The sequence below is a fragment of the Equus caballus genome, chromosome 8 (assembly GCF_041296265.1).
Source record: "Equus caballus isolate H_3958 breed thoroughbred chromosome 8, TB-T2T, whole genome shotgun sequence".
In the NCBI taxonomy this organism is placed as follows: Eukaryota; Metazoa; Chordata; class Mammalia; order Perissodactyla; family Equidae; genus Equus; species Equus caballus.
This window is the reverse complement of record NC_091691.1, coordinates 90,873,021-90,890,803: the sequence shown is the minus strand read 5'-3', so window position 1 is coordinate 90,890,803 and position 17,783 is coordinate 90,873,021. Positions and strand designations below refer to the sequence as shown.

General features: G+C 34.7%; 1 protein-coding gene across 2 annotated transcripts in view; it reads left to right on the top strand.

Annotated features, from left to right (window-relative positions):
• Positions 1-17,783, top strand: part of CDH19 (cadherin 19) — a 102,779-nt gene that overhangs the window by 44,357 nt on the left and 40,639 nt on the right. For both annotated transcript variants that reach the window (XR_011441598.1, XM_001491652.6), the window contains exons 5-8: positions 1,937-2,056; positions 4,802-4,966; positions 10,138-10,322; positions 10,879-11,132. Coding sequence is in view for 1 of the 2 variants with exons in the window: in XM_001491652.6 (XP_001491702.4) it covers positions 1,937-2,056; positions 4,802-4,966; positions 10,138-10,322; positions 10,879-11,132 (724 nt within the window). In the remaining variant the exon portion in view is untranslated. The remainder of the gene's footprint in view (positions 1-1,936; positions 2,057-4,801; positions 4,967-10,137; positions 10,323-10,878; positions 11,133-17,783) is intronic.

The following is a 17,783-nucleotide window of genomic DNA, read 5'->3' as shown; positions in this document are numbered from 1 at the left end:
ACCCTTATGGAAAGAAATAAAATGGAAACATACTGAGGAAATTCAGGGGGAGTAAATGGATGTGTACACAGAAGGGTAGTTAAAAGAGTAAGTCTTGTCCAATACAAACTGAATTGCTCATTCCTAAGAAGACTTTTGTTGAAATAACTCCTCATAATTACTACAGGAATGTATTCATTATTCACTTATTTATTATTTTACTGAGAGATAGTTGACACATAACACTGTAAGTTTAAGGTATACAATATGTTTATTTGATACTCTGATATATTGCAATATGATTACCACTGTAGCATTAGCAAGCATCTTCCATCACGTCATATAATTATCAATTCTTTTTTTTGGTGAGAACCTTTAAGATTTAGTCTCAGCAACTTTGAAGTATATGATGAAGTGTTGCTTTACTCTAATCACTATATTGTGCATTAGGCTCCAGAACTTATTCGTCCTCTAACTACAAGTCTGGGCCCAATTCCCCACTCCCAACCCCTAGTACCCAGCCATCTACTGTGTTTCTGGGAGTTCAGTGTTTTTAGATTCCACACGTAAAGTGGTATCATACAGTATTTGTCTTTCTCTCTCTGACCTAATCTTACTTAGCATAATGCCCTTAAGGTCCACCTATATTGTCACAAATGGCAGGAATGTATTTTAAAACACCTGAAATTAAGGTGTCTACTTCTTGAATGGTTGTACAGTATAAAACAAGTGTTAAATAACTAACAAAATACTAAAACAAAACAGCAAATATTACGTACGATTGAGGGCCATGGTAAAAGTTTCAACAATTTTGTTACTGAAGAATAGAAGGGTTTCCTATCAGAGTGTCTCAGTTTATAAAATTAGATTGTAATGAAAAATTTCATGATGCTAGTTGTAAAGAAAATCACATAGACTATTTGATTTTGTGCATTCATTTTGCCATCTTATTGACACAGAAAATAGTGTTTTAATAAATGTGGATTAATAATGAGACCCATAATGCTAGATTCTATAAAGATAATTAAAAAGCTTATTACTTTTAAAGAAAACATATATATTTTTTTGGAGGGGGGAGGAAGAATGGACCTGAGCTAACACATATTGCCAATCTTCCTCTTTTTGCTTGAGGAAGAGTGGCCCTGATCTAACATCTGTGCCAATCTTCCTCTATTTTGTATATGGGATGCTACCACAGCATGGCTAGATGAGCGATGTATAGGTCTGCACCTGGGATCTGAACCTGCGAACCCAGGCCACCGAAGTGGAACGCATGAACTTAACCACTACACCACTGGGATGGCCCTGAGAAATATTTTTAAGTTGAGCATTAATTTTAAATGTACAAATACTTATTTTCCATGATTTATATTGTTACTGAATTGTAATGAAACTGTTTACCTTATAAATCTCTGGTAGATTTTGCTTCGCACTCTTTTGTAAAAAAATTCTTCAAACCAGTAGGTATTTTATAGGAGGGACTTAAATGGGCAAAATAATTATGCCTATTCTAAACTTCATACTATTTTAAGCTCATTTAAATAATATTTATTTATATTTTATCAAGATTTTACTATTTTTGGAAGTATGGATAACAATATGATTCTTGAAGAAAAGTGGTTTCAATTAACGTTTGATTCCTCTGCTAGTAAATACACCTTTTTCAAATCCTGAATTACACATTGTAATGGATTGTTTAATAGTTGCATTTAATTATGTCATAGATCTACATGTTTAAAATTCTACATTGTATATGGTAATTAAGAGCTATTTTGCATGAGGTTACGTTCTCTGGTCTATACAGAGAGATGTCAGTTTTATAATTCAGAACAAGGAGGCAGTCTTTCACTGCATGTTATCATCTTGCTTGCTAAAGAAACAGTGCTTTATAAAACTGAACTCATTGTACACTTAGACCACTGTCTTCATTTGCTATAAATATTTCTTTTCCTTTCAGGAACGTTAGTCATCCAGGTAACAGCAAGTGATGCTGATGATCCTTCGAGTGGCAATAATGCTCGTCTCCTGTATAGTTTACTACGAGGCCAACCCTATTTCTCCATTGAACCAACAACAGGTATTTTTTGAATGAAACATAGTGAAATTCAGCATGATTCTAAGTAAGCAAATGTCAGAGCAAAAGTTCTCAGCTTACAAACATGTTGTATAGTAGACCTGATGCTATATAAATAAATAAATGGGCTGTAATTTTAAACATTTAATTGTTTTTCATCTCGTAGCTGATTTTTCTAAGGTTGAAAGACTGGATTTTCCATATTCATACTACAAATGATTCGTGTAAGGAGTAGAAAACATATGTAAGGATTCGTACAAATCAATTAGAAAGACAGGCAATCCAATTTAAAAATACGAGGAAAAGACATTTATAAGCAATTGAAAAAAATTGATATGCAAAAAGCCTGCAAGAATATAAAATGCTCAACCTCATTAGTCATCATGGAAATGCAAACTAAAACCACCATGAGATCCACCTGCATACGCAACCAGAATGACTGAGATTAAGCATGAATTTATGTCTAGGTGTAAAAACTTGTATGAGGCATTCACTTTCAAAAAATGTAGTTCTGTATTTTATATATTTTTTAGTTAGATGAAAATAATATTTGAATTTTCTAAGCTTGCTTCACCAATTTCCATTAAGCAATTGAATACTTTATAAAGTAAATAGGACAGGAAAATTTCTCCCTTCTTTTAAATATGTCTATTGAATCCATGAGAATTATAGGAAACTAACTCATTTAAGAAATATTGATTGCCACATTCCAAACAAAGATTAAGACCATATGAGTCCTGCCTTTAAGAGCCTATAGTCTCTAAAGATGGGAAAAAAACCCACATAAGTTCATAACTAAAACAACTGAGAATGTGGCAAGTGTCAAAAGAAGTAAAATTCTATGGTTATTAGTAAGAGGTAAATTCTTATTTCCAATGTGGTGACATGAAAATCTTAAATGAAATAAAGCATTGTTGGACATTTAAACATTTCTTATTGATTTATTCATTTAGCAAATATTAAATACCTCAGCCTTTCTCAATCAGGTTTTATTGAAATCCTGATTGAAATCATATGAAAAATATGACTTAAGTGACTGTATTCTTAATTCTCCCAAGGATTGTACTTAGCTTCTATTATTCTGGATGCACAGGACAAAAGTTATTTTAACATATGCAGTGGATGCCTTAAGACATTAAGTTTTAATTCCCTCATGCAGTCTTGGTTGAGAAGGGTTGAAAATGTAACAGGCATCGTACAACACACTGTGTTTACAGCAGTACCAAATCGCAACATTAAAAAAATAATAACAAAAACAAAAAACCCAGCATGGACTCTTCTTTCTCGTAACTTAAAAGTAGATATTATACATGTGACTATTAATGAACACATCCATTCAGTTTGTGAATATTATGAAGTGAAACAAATAAGGTCCAGTAGGAGAAAGAAAGTGAGACCTACTTTATATTGTGTGGTCAAGGCAGAATATACTGAAACCAGAAGTCAGACCAAGGTGAAGAGAGAGTGAAAGGCATTCCAGGTTATGAGAAGAATGTATGGGAAATTCCTGAGATGGGACAGCGTTGAAGCTCTTACACTAACTAGAGGCCAGTGTGGAAAAGTATCCAGGAGGAGAGTAGAAGTGGGGTATCTGAGGAATAGACATGTGCTGGGTCACACTGGACCTTCTTGACCATTTTAAGCACTGTCTTTTCCCCTAACCCTCACTGACTTTTTAAATATATTGAGCAAGTTAGTGAAAGCCATAAATTGCATTGATGGAGCAGAGGTGGAGTGGGCAGCAAGACAAACGAGAGCCAGAACATTGAAGTGCTAAGTTTTCTGGTGTGTAAGAGGATCTAGGAATATATATCCTTTCTTCAGTCGGAAGGTGAGAAGAAAGGTTGAAAATAGAGCAAAGTAAATTGAAGCCCCCATATATGGGGAGCGCAGGTCTCTATGCTCCAGTCGCTCACTGTTTGAGTAATCTCTACACCTTTGATATATCATTCCGAAAGCCCTATGAGTATTCTCCTTTATTAATATGAAACACAATTCCCTCTAGAGGCACACGTGGGGAGATACCAGCAGCATCTGTTTAATATATTCAATGATTTCCATACTGATTCATATAACAAATTATACTTGTGAAACACTCTAGTCCACAATTAAAATCCCGTCACAATGTGGTCCAATTTTTTTTTCAATGATAATTAATTTTTTACTAAATAATTTTATAAAAAGTGCACATTACAATAATTATCATGGTCTACCTTGAGTTTGAATATCTGTGTATGTATTTATCTCTTTTGGTAGATTATGAATAACTGCATCAGAAACCAATCCTTCTTCACCTATCATGACTTAAAATAGACTAACATTACAGGACACAGTATTTTTTTGCATAAATTTGGCATTATAATTTACACATTTACCTATAATAAACGAACTTCTTCAAAGTTTATGGGAAAAGTCAATTTTAGCACACTTATGTTAGAGAAGATAGCAGAAAACTGGTTGAGGTAAAAATAAGACACTGCTCTTCTCAACCTCTCAATTATCTTAACACAGTATTGTATTCAAGGTCTACCAGCATGCTTAGTATGGTGGTGACCACACTAAACTCTAGGCAGAGCTGGTGTTTAATTTATTATTGGTATATTTTTTCTCCAGAGCCATGTCTTGCACATTGTAGTGGTTCCAAATGTGTTAAAAGAATGATTATATGGTTGTATTCTTAAAAATTAACTAGGAAGATGTCATGGTTAATAATGAAATAATAATTGGAGTTTTATTACATTTTTAAAGGAGTCATAAGAATATCTTCTAAAATGGATAGAGAACTGCAGGATGAGTACTGGGTAATTATTCAAGCCAAAGACATGCTTGGTCTGCCTGGAGCACTGTCTGGAACGACGAGTGTATTAATTAAACTTTCTGATGTTAATGACAATAAACCCATATTTAAAGAAAGTAAGTAGAAAGCATCTTGAATGTTTATTATAATGTAACTATAAGTATGTTGAATAGATGCAGATGATAGAGTTCACATTCTAAAAGCACTGCAACAGCACTAAGATTATGTAAAATAAATTTGTTAATTATTCTAAGGTGTGATTAGTTCCATTACTGTGGAAAGTCAAATATAAGGGAAAGAGTAATGTGTTATTTTTCAATTGTTTTTATAACAAACTACCACAAACTTATATCTTAAAACAAATGTATTATCTTGAAGTCTGGTACGACGCCCGCAGGCTGAGGTCAAGCAGGGTGTCTGCAGGCCTGCCTCCCTCTCTGTGGGCTCCAGGGCAGAATCCAGTTCCTGGGATTTGGGTGCTGGCAGAATTCAGTTCTTCGTGTTTGTAGGATTAGGTCTCTGTTTCCTTGATGGCTGTCAATTGGGGGACACGGTTAGCTCCTGCAAGCCTCTTTCTGCTTCCTGTAGACAGCCTGCACATCTCAGAAGCAGCCAAGGGGGTCAAATGCTTCTCTTACTGCCATCTCTCTGGCCCACACTTTTGCCTCTTCTCCCACTTTTAAGGACAAATGTGATTAGATTGGGCCCACTTGGAGAAACGGAAACAATCTCCACATCTCAAGGTCGGCTGATTAGCAATCTTAATTCCCTCTGCAACCTTCATTCCCTTTTGCCATTTTAGGTAACCTATTCATGAGTTCTGGAGTATTGGGACATAATTATCTTTGGGAATTTGTTCTTTTACCTACTATAAGTACCAATTTAAAATGACTACTTTATTTTTTATTTTTGTAGCAAGAATAGGCCACACCTGCTGTGACAATTTAAGTAATAAATACAGGTTAATCACATAGTGTACTTCAGGAGGAATTTCTTAGGAAATTCCTAGGAAGAATTTCTTTTCTAAGGAGTTTCTTTTTCAGGGGATTCTGTCTTAGCTACAGAAATACATTTATAAGCATTCCCAGAAATCAGGAGGAATTATGATGATAGGAGGAAAATTTGATAAGCGTGGAGCAAAGAAAGAAGTAGATCAAACACACGCGTGTGCATGTGCACACACACGCACATACACATGCACACTCCTAAATGATGCAGACACTATTCAATTCAGCCAATTTGTGCCATGCCCAGGGTTATCAGATCTTCTGATTTTTCAAGAAATATTAAAATCTGGATTTTTATTTCTGTGCTATCATCCAATTTAAATTATGTTAATTTAAAAATGTGGTCACTGTTTTTTTAAATAAAAATTGTATGTATTTAGGGTATACAGCATGGTGCTTTGATATACATATACATAGTGAAATTATTACTGTAGTCAAACTAGTTAGCATATCCATCTCCTCACATAGTCGCATTGTGCGTGTGTGTGGGTGATGAGAGCACCTGAGATCTACTCTCTTAGCAAATTTCCATTATATTATTCAGTATTATTAACTTTAGTCATCATGCTGTACATTAGATTTCTAAAACTTATACATTCTACATAATTGCAGCTTTGTACCCTTTGAACAACATCTCATTTCTTTGTGTGTCAATAAAACAGCTCCTCTTTGGATGGAATTTAGGCTATGAGGAAATGGTGTGTGATCTTCATCTCCATGTTATGAAATATACTGTGTATATGACTATCTCTACAACATAAATATGTCCTAAATGCAAGAAGATAGTGTAATTAAATCTGATATACCCAGAACTTTATAAAATGATTTACATATAATATAGAGAGAAAAATGGTGGCTGAATTTATTGAATAAATCTAGTCTATGTTTTATTTAGATGAAAGTGAAATAGCAAGTTGAAGGTTCTAGAAGGCAGGAGAACTCTCAAGGAAGCTCGTTGAGACAAAATGTCCTCAAAACTCCTGCTGCCTTTTGTAGTTTCTTTTGACTTTTCTCAACTTTATATATAAACTAGAACATTTAAAGTAGTTTTTAAAAATTCTTTCAGAATCCTCATGAAAGATGATACTATTAATAACTTCAGTCAAATCTCAGTGTGGGTGAACATGATTCTAGACCATAAAGTTACCTCAAAATGTTTTCTCTATTCCCTTCTCACACCATAATCATGTGAAAATGTGTGTATTGACCATTCTTCCCAAACAGAAATATGCTGGCTCCTTACTGTTGTTCAACCTGCTTTCCCTTATTGAAAGGTCCTTGCCCTCCTCTCAATCTGAATACTCAATACATATGTCCTCTGTTGTGAACATTCCCTGACCTCTCAGTCAGGGCATCGCTCAAACAACCCCTCCCTCTCCCTTGTGTCACGAATTTTCCTCTCTGCTGGTTCACTACTATTAGCATTCAAACATGTTGTTGGTGTTTTTCATCTTAAAAACAAAAAAAAATAAACACATTTCTTAACTTCACTTCCACATCCAGCTAATCATACTTCATTTTCTTTTCTTTCCTGTTAGAGAAAAAATTCTGAAAACTGTTATCAATACTCGATGTCCTCGGTTACTGTCCTTATACTCTGGAACCCACTCCAATCAGGATTCATCCATACTACTTGACGAGACTGATCCAGTCTATTTTATGCAATTTAGTCCACTCAGTTCTCAATCCTAATATAGTTTGATTTCTCAGCAGGATTTGACAGTGATCACTCCCTCTTTGAAACTCTCAATGGGCCACTTTCATCTGCTTTTTCTTATGTCTCACTGGTCACTTATTTCAGTCTCCTTCGCTTCTCATTGGAGTATTTCTGGTATCAAATCTTGGGTCTTGTCTTTCTTCCTTCTACACTAACTCAATAGTCTCGTTTAGCCACGTGACTTTAAATACCCACTCTGTACTGACAACTTCCAAATACATATCTCCTGTCTGAATCTCTCCCATGACCTCCACACATGCATATTCAACTCTCTTCTCAATATCTTCATTTGTATTCTCACATACATTTAAAACTTAAAATGCACTGAGTTCCTAATCTCACCTGCCCCTCAGAACCTCCTCTTCCTACAGACTTTCCCATCTCAGGCATTAACAAATCCAGGCTTCATATTGTTCAGGGCAAAATCTCACCCATTCAGTTCAAATTCAATTCAGTTTAAATGATACAACTCAGCCTACACTGGGACAAATCCAGGTCAATTCTAATTTTTAATTTTTAATTCTAATGTATACATAATTGACAGTCAATTCTGCACAATTCCTGCTAGTTCCTGATTTTTGATATTCTGTGAGCAAACACACATACCCTTCCTGATAATAGAAAATCATTTTGTTTGAAGATTTTGAAGTCACCTTTCCCTCTGATCTTTCTCTTGTATCCAAAAGTCAACCCTCTGCAGATCCTGTTGGCTCTGCCTTTAAAAATATCCATAATCTGAACATTTCTCACCAACTCCATTCTGCCACCTTGGATCATGCCACCCTCTTCACGTGCCTCGATTGTTGCACTAGGCTCTTGTCTGGTCTATCAGCTTCCACCATTATTTTCCTTTAGTCTATTTCCAACACAGTTTTAGTGATCTTTTTAAAATACAGGTCAGATCATATCACTTAAATGTCTTACTATCTCACTAAGATAAAAAGTCAAAGGCCTTAGCATAACACACATGGTCCTAAATGTTTTGCCATCACCAGTCCTATCCCATTACCTCTCGGCCCCCATGTTCTAGCGTTCCCACCTTTGCTCATTGACAAGTCAACACCGGCAATTGACCTACTCTGTTTCAGAACACTCCTGACACTCTGGCATTGTGCATTTTTTGCCTGCTCTTTCTTCTTCCTGAAATTCTATTTCCTTAGATATGCATTCCGTTAGTTCATTTCTTATACAAAAGTCACATCCGCGAGAAAGACTTTTTTGATCACCTTATTGAAAATTTTACCACCACCACACTGTCTGAGTACTCATCAGTGTCGTATTAATTGTTTGCCTCATCCTCAAGAACATAAGCTAGCCCAGGCAGCAGTTTTCTGCCTACTGTTTCTTGTGATGCCACAGCCCCTAGACAGGACCTTGTAAAGCACTGGTATTCAAAAAACAATCTTTGAAAGTATGGAAAATAGCACAAACGAAGTGCTGATTTAGCGAAGTGTGTACACAGCATCTGCTTTCAGGTTTAGGGTAGTGACATTGTTTTTTCCAGATTAATTTGTTGACAATTTTTAATTTTGGCAATCAAATAAAGAATTCTTTTAATTTTGCCACAATGAAAGAAACACTGCAGCACAGTTATACTGTTACTTCCTGAAAACCGTAAAATATTGGCAACTTTTAAGTAGTATTTCTCCACTTAAAAAAAAAAAAGCAAAATCTCACAAGGCAATCTGTGAAGTGACTTGCTATATGCTTCTAAGGAAATTAAGAATCCTTTTAAAGAGAAATTATGTTATATGTGCTCTTTTTTTAATTCTAAGAAGTTTCATTCTTTAAAATATTAACATATATGGTTATTTCCTACATTTTAGCATAAATTACAAGTAATATCATATGAATGGCTAGTTCTGTATCAGTTTTATGCATATTACTTCTGAAAAATAAGGAAAAAAAGCCCACTTTGTATTTCTATCTGGGTATTTCAATTTTCAAATGACCAAAACAATGGGGTCATCTAACTTCCACATAGTTCTTTCACCAACTATTGTGGATCCAGCTTTCTTTTCCATTTCCATTACGGCTAATGCAATCCAGGCTCAGAATTTCAAAGTCAAACTATTATTCTTAGAGCTCAACTATATGCTTTCAGTGTCTCTCATCTTTAATTCAAACTTACTTTTATTGGTAACTTTAGATAGAGAATGCTTGAGTGAAATTGAAAAACTCTTTTCATCAAATTTAATTTGGGATGGTTGAAGGATACAATAAAAAATAAATCCATGAATATTGAGAAGGTATGTACATGAATAGATATTTGAAAATAATATGGACTGGTGATAGGACTCCCTAAGAGATATTTGAGAGACAATGATAGATGTTCAAATAGGATATTAAGGAAATGTTCCGATTGCAAAAGTAGAGGGAGAAAGTACACACACATACTCTCTCTCTCTCTCTCTCAATATACATACATCGAGAGATTTAGAACAAATAATTTGTGTATAGGGTAGGTATGGGTTTTCCTACAGTCCATAAATAAAGGGTTTTATAATTGAGAGTTTCTTGTGTTAATTATTTATGCACAAAATCTTGAATTTTGTTTTTAAAGGTTTGTATCGCTTGACTGTCTCTGAGTCTGCACCCACTGGGACTTCTATAGGGAAAATCATGGCATATGATAATGACATAGGAGAGAATGCAGAAATGGATTACAGCATTGAAGAAGATGATTCTCAAACATTTGACATCATTACTAATAATGAGACCCAAGAAGGAATAGTTATATTAAAAAAGGTAGATGTATTAAAATTATTTGCTTTGGCAGAAAAATGCAAAATCAAATCAGAAATACACACAATTATTTTGTGTAGCCAGTTAGTTTTTGTTTCATTAAGTAATTGAAATAAGAACCTGTGATTTACAGTTTAGGGAGTAAAGGAGTTTAGAAATGACAGTTAGTTATTACAGAGTTTCTTGAATTATATGTAGAATGGTTTTTTTAAAAAAGATTTTCAAATAGAGGACAAACTTTTTGAAAAGATCTTAAGTAATGGATAATTAATTCTCAATTCCGTAAGATATTTATCCTCAGAAAAGTATAATTTTAATCCTAAACAAAAAAATATAGTTATTATCCCCAAACATTTTATAATAGATATAAATAACAAAATACCCATAGGGGTTTACTATGCCACTGCTTAATGATACTATCAAAGGGATCCAAGTCCATAAAAAGTCAAACCTCACAGAACAGCACCTGAGATAATTTAACAACTGAGACATTGTTTTTCTAAGTAATTCCTCGGGTTACTGAAGCCATTTCTTCTGTGCACACTGTGTTTCTTTGTAGAAAGTGGATTTTGAGCACCAGAACCACTACGGTATTAGAGCAAAAGTTAAAAACCGCCATGTTGATGAGAAGCTCATGAAATATCACGCTGAAGCCTCCACTACTTTCATTAAGGTTCAGGTAGAAGATGATGACGAACCTCCTGTTTTCCACTTCCCGTATTACATATTTGAGATCTTTGAAGGAAGCCCGCACGGGTCGTTTGTAGGCGTGGTCTCTGCCGCAGATCCAGATCAGAGGAACTCTCCTATTGGGTATGTCTGGGGGCCAGCTTTGCAGTAATAAATAAGTCAACACAGATTAGCTTAAAAATAAAATTTCATACAAATGTAACAAGGATATATCTATATTTCTCTATATGGTACATATCAAATTTGCAACAATTTAAACAGGTCCAAATAGGGGGCCTCACTATTGGTTAAGATGCAGTGAAATAGGCAATTGTAAACGTGCAACAATCACCAACTAAAGTTCGATGCAATCAACTCTCTATCAATTGAGGTAAGGAGGTGAGGGAAAAGAAACCCTTGATTATGCCAAGTCAGAGCAGAAACAAAGCTGAGCAAAGTGTGGTTCACTTAATACTATTTAATTAAAATGATGTCCAAAAATTGAGAAAGCTTTTTACAAGATGCCACTTAAAGGAGTAAAAATGAGATAATTTCAATTGGTTAGAAATAGATTTCTTTGTTACAATTCAGCAATATTTGCCGTCTATTAAACTAGTCTGTTATAGTCAGGTACTGTGTTTTCTTTCTTCCCCCGATATTTGAATTGTAGGTCTGGTTAGACATAAAAACAAAACAGATTTCATGTTTCCTTCCACTACCTTCCTTTGTTGATGTATTTTCCACATTTCACAGTCCAGAGAATTACACAAACTTATATGTATTCATTAAGACGCTGGCTAATGCTTTGCGCTTTGGAGGGACCACTGGTACAAAGAAGGAGCTGCTTTAAATTCACTTTTCCGCTGTAATTCCTAACCAGAAAACGATGCCTTATAATATGCAGATATAGTTCCTGTTTAGTAATAGTAATTTTAGTAATAAATATAAGTATATATATATGTAGCATATACGTATGATTATAACCCAGTAAGTCAATTGTTTAGATTTTTAAAGTGGTATATCTATTAACCTGTTTATTGTTCTTCTGAGAATACTAAAGAATACATAATTTAAAAAAATTATTTAATGATTAAGCTGTTCATTGTATTATCATTTATGATAGTAAAATGTTGGAAACAATTTAAATATCTAATCTTAGTGGTATATATAAGGCAATTAATGATGAATGCTTTACAACAATGCTTAGAAACATAGACAAAAACATGGCATGATTTTAAAAGATAATAGAAAATTATTAGAGTCATATGTTTACAAAGTAAAAATATTACATATATATGAGACAAATAAGTGACCTTCATCCAAATATTAGCAGAGGTTATGTGTTTTATAGTGTCACTATTGGTGGTTGCTTACATTATTTTCTACTAAAAATATTTTAACTTACAATTTTCACCTTTATACTAAAATTACTTTTAAAAGTAGTTTGTGAGTGCCTATCAAAAGAATATCTTTCAATGCCTTTTATGGATATTCTTTAATTTAGAAGTGCCTTTTAAATAAGATTCTGTTTCATAGATTAGGATCACGGATTTTTTTTCTGTGTGGTATAATTTGATTAAGTGTTCAAACTATATGATGAAAACCAAATTAAATGTATATGAAAATAGCCACTTGAACACATTTCAGGTTTCCTTTTTTTTTATTTTGGAAGCAAAAAATATTGGAAAATATTTGAAATCACAATGCTAAATCAGGGAGCCATCTCACGTCCAAGTGGTTAAGTTCGCATGCTCTGCTTCAGCAGGCCAGGGTTTTGCCAGTTTGGATCCTGGGTGCAGACATGGCACTGCTCATAGGCCATGTTGAGGCAGTGTCCCTCAGAGGGACATACAGCTAGAATATACAACTATGTGCTGGGGGGCTTTGGAGAGAAGAAGAAGAAGAAAAAAGCTCAGGTGCCAATCTTAAAACCAAAAAAGCTAAATCAAAATGCTCTTCCTTAATACTCACTCCATGATAAGGCATGTGGAAACCAAAGGAAATGATAGGACATTGTATTATGCCCTCTGGGATGTCGCATTATTTCAGAGGAAAGACATTAACACATAGTAAACAAAGTAGGTTATACCTAATTCAATTAACTCATGTTACTTAGCTTTTCCTTCTGAGTAAGAATCACCTGATGTTTCTGTGAAGCCTGGGGCTCTCCAGTAAGTCTTTGGCAAGATAAATAAACTGATTTAACAAAATATTTTTGTCATTGCCAAGGACAGAAAAGCTTAAGAAATAAGATATGCCTTGATATGAATGATAATATAAGCTATATGATAAATGTTTAAGAAAAATCAAGGGGCAAGTGCACAGGAAGAAAGCAATATTTAGACCTGAAAGTGAGATGAGACATCTGTTTTAAGGAGCCTAGTGTGCTAGGAATTAGAGCCCAGAAATTGTCTATAATAAAGATTCCATTATAAAATTATGAGAGACTTCATAAGGAATTTCTCTTAAGATTTTCATTTTATCCCCAACATTATGTATTACTGTATTTTTGAGGTTCTAGATATAGGGAATATATACTTTTACTTCTACTGTGCATGATTCATTCTTTGGACATTATTGAAGCTTCCTTTTGAACTGAGCCTATAGTCAAACTTTGAAATATTTTGTAAATATGAGAAAAATGATGTATTCATTTCTGTTAGAAAAAGCAGAGCAAGTTAAATCAAAAGCAAGTGGAAAAAAAGGAAATAAAAAACTTTAAAGCAGAAGCAGTGAAATTGTAAACAATAGAGACATGCAATGAAACCAAAAGCTGATTCTTTCAAAAGAACAGTAAAATTGATCAATCTCTAATAAGACAACTAAGTGGGGAAAAAAAGAGAGAATAGATAAAAATTACCATTATCAGAAATGAAAGAAGGCTCATAACTTTTGATTCTATAGACATTAAACATTATAGGGAAATGCTATGAACAACTCTATGCCCATGAATTAAGACCGATTCCTTGAAAGAGAGAAACTGTCAACATTCACATGAAGAGATAAATAGTCTTAGTAATCAGGTACGTGAGAAACAGCCAAGCTTGTGAGCAGGAAATAGCCTTGTGGGAAGTTCAAGAATGACAAGGAGGGAGCCCCAACTGGTGACACCCTCAACACTAGCTCTGCTAGCAGCAAGGGCTGCATACAAGACCAGAGCACCTGGCAGCCACAGTGACACCCGTGAACCCAGTGCCCCTGGCAGCAGTGCTGCCAGGACCCCCAGGTAACCTGGGAGCAGCAGCACAGGTAGCACATGAGACAACGGCACTCAAAAGTCTGTGGAGAGTCCATAGAGAGACAGTGGGGAAACATGAGACTCAGGTGACCCCAGAAGCAGCAGAAGAGCTCGCAGCCTGGTGACCCCAGTGGTGACACGTGTGATTGCAGTGATGTCTTATGCAGCAAGGCTCCAGCAACCTCAGAGGCACAAGCAGCACAAGGAAGGTATTGATGACACCACTGGCAGAGGCAGTGGAGGGTGAAAACTGCAGGCTCTCAAATACAACCAGAAGCAGCTCAGAATCAAAGCAACTGAAGCCTTACTCAAATAAAAAAGGTGTTTACTACTACAAATGTGCTGGCAGAGGATCACCTCACCAAGCACAATGAAGAACTACAGTAACATGGTAGGACAGAAAGAGAATGACAACTCTCCAGCAACCGAACTTGAAGTAACAGAAGACTGAGATCTAACTGACAGAGAATTGAAAATAGCTGTCATAAAGAAACTAAACAAGTTACAAGAAAACTCTGAAAGATAGTTCAATGAACTCAGGAATAAAATTAATTACCAGAAGGAGTACTTCACTAAACAGATTGAAACTATGGGGAGAAACAATAGAAATTCTGGAGATGAAGAATACAATTAATGAGATGAAAACTAAAGTAGAAAACATTGTTAATAGAGCAGACCATGAGGAAGAGAGAATTAGCAAGCTTGAAGACAGATATCTAGAAATGATTCAGGTGGAAGAGAAGAGAGAACTAAAATTTTTTAAAGATGAAGAAATTCTACAAGAAATATCTGACTCAATTAGGAAAACCAACATAAGGATAATTCGTATCCCAGAAGGAGAAAAGAAGGAGAAGGGAGCACAGAGCTGATTCAAAGAAATAATAGCTGAGACTGCCCCAAACCTGGGAAAGGAAGTTGGTATACAAATACATGAAGATAATAGAACTCCTAATTATCTCAATGCCAAAAGGCTTTCTCCAAGGCACACTATATTAAAACTGCCAAAAGTCAATGGCAAATGAAAGATATTAGGGTCAGCAAGAGAGAAGAAAATAACTTACGAAGGAACCTCCCTCAGGGTATCAGCAGATTTCTCAGCAGAAACTCTACAGGCTAGGAGAGAGTGTAATAATATATTCAAAATGTTTAAAGGCAAAAGCTATCCACCAAGAATACTCTACCTTCAGATATGAAGGAGAAATAAAGGCTTTCCATGACAAATAAAAGCTAAAGGAGTTCATCATCACTAGACCTGCCTTCCAAGAAATGTTGAAAGGAGCCCTCATACCTGAAACAAAAAGGCAAAGGTTTACAAAGCTTTGAGCAAGGTGATAAATAGACAGACAGAATTAGAAAATTGCAACTCCATATCAGAATAGGTTAGTAAACACTTAATTATAGCATAAAGGCTAAAGAGAAAGAAAGTATCAAAAATAACTATAAGAACTTCAATTTCGTAACAAACTCACAACACATAAAAGAATAATTTGTGACAACAACAACATAGAAGGAGAAGCAGAAAAAGATGGAACCTACATAGGCTAATGAAGATGAGATATTATCAGCAGAAAAAAATACTATGTCATCTATGAGATCTTTTATATAAACCTCATGGTAACCACAGAACAAAAATCAGAACAGAATCACAAAACATAAATAAAGAGGAAACTGAGAAAAAACATCACAGAAAACCACACAACTGAAATAGCAACGAAAAAGAAAAAATACAAAGAAAAAGAAACAATAGAAACATAGAAAAACCAGAAAACAAAAGATAAAATGGCAACAGTAAGCTTCGCATATCGATAATCACTCTAAATATAAATGGATTGAATTCACCAATAAAAATGCAGAGTGGCTAGATTGATTGAAAAACAAAACTCAACAGTACGCTGCCTTTAGGAGACCTATCTCCGCTCTAAAGACAGAATGAAGGGATGGAAGATAATACACCAAGCAAATGGCAACCGAAAGAAAACAAGAATACTCATACTTATATCAGACAAAATAGACTTCAATCCAAAAAGATAACAAGAGACAAAGATGGGCATTCTATAATGACAAAAGGAACATTCTACAAAGGATACATAATGCTTATTAATATATATACACCTAGCATAGGAGCACCAAAGTATATAAAGCCACTATTAACAGACCAAAAGGCAGAAATTGACAGCAACTCAATAATAGTAAGGGACTTTAACAAACCACTTACATCAATGGATAGATCATCCAGACAGAAAGTCTACAAGGAAACATTAGCCTTAAATGAAATGATAGACCAGGTGGAACTGATGGATATATAGAGAACATTTTATCCAAAAGTAGCAGAATATACATTGTTCTAAAGTGCATATTGAACATTCTCAAAGATAGGCCATATGTTGGGAAACAAAATAAGCCTCAATAAATTTAAGAAGATTGAAATCATATCAAGCATCTTTTCCAACTACAATGGTATGACTAGAACTCAATTACAAGAAGAAAACTGGAAAAGTCACAAATATGTGGAGACTAAACAACATACATACTACAGAACACCTATTGGATCAATGAAGAAATCAAAGGAGAAATCAAAAACTACCTGGAGACAAGTGAAAACGAAAACACAAAATGCCAAACATTATGGGATGCAGTAAAAGCAGTACTAAGAGGGAAGTATATAGTAATACAGGCCTACCTTAAGAAACAAGAAAAATCTCAAATAAACAAGCTTACACTACAACTAAAAGAACTAGAAAAAGAAGAACAAATGAAGCCCAAAGTCAGTAGAAGGAAGAAAATGATAAAAATCAGAGTGGAAATAAGTGAAATAAAGACTAAAAAGATAATAGAAAGGATTAACAGAACTAAGAGCTGATTCTTGGAAAAGATAAAATTGACAAACCCTTAGCTAGACTCACTAAGAAAAAGAGTGAGAAGGCTCAAATAAATAAAATTAGAAGTTAAAGAGGAGAAATTACAACAGATACCACAGAAACACAAAGGACTATAAAAGGATTATAAGGGAATACTATGAAAAATTATAGGCAAACAAATTGGATAACATTGAAATGGATAAATTCTTAGAACCATGCAACCTCCCAGATATTCATATAGAGAATCTTAATAAAACACTCAGAACTAGAGATTGAAACAGTAATAAAAACTTCCCATAAAACAAAAGTCCAGGACGAGACAGCTTCTCTGGTGAATTCTGCCAAGCACTCAAAGCAGATTTAATATCTAGCATTCTCAACCTCTTCCAAAGAATTGAAGAGAATGAGATGCTTCCTAACTCATTGTACGAGGCCAATATTACCCTGCTCTCAAACCCAGTCAAGGACAACACAAAATAGGAAAATAACAGGCCAATATCGCTGATGAACATAGATGCAAAAATCCTCATGAAAATATTAGCAAATCACATACAACAATGCATTAAAAGGATCATGCACTATGATCAAGTGAGATTTATTCCGGTGATGCAGGGATGGTTCAACATCTGCAAAGCTATCAATGTGATACTCTACATTAACAAAATGAAGAATAAAAGTCACACGATCATCTCAATAGAT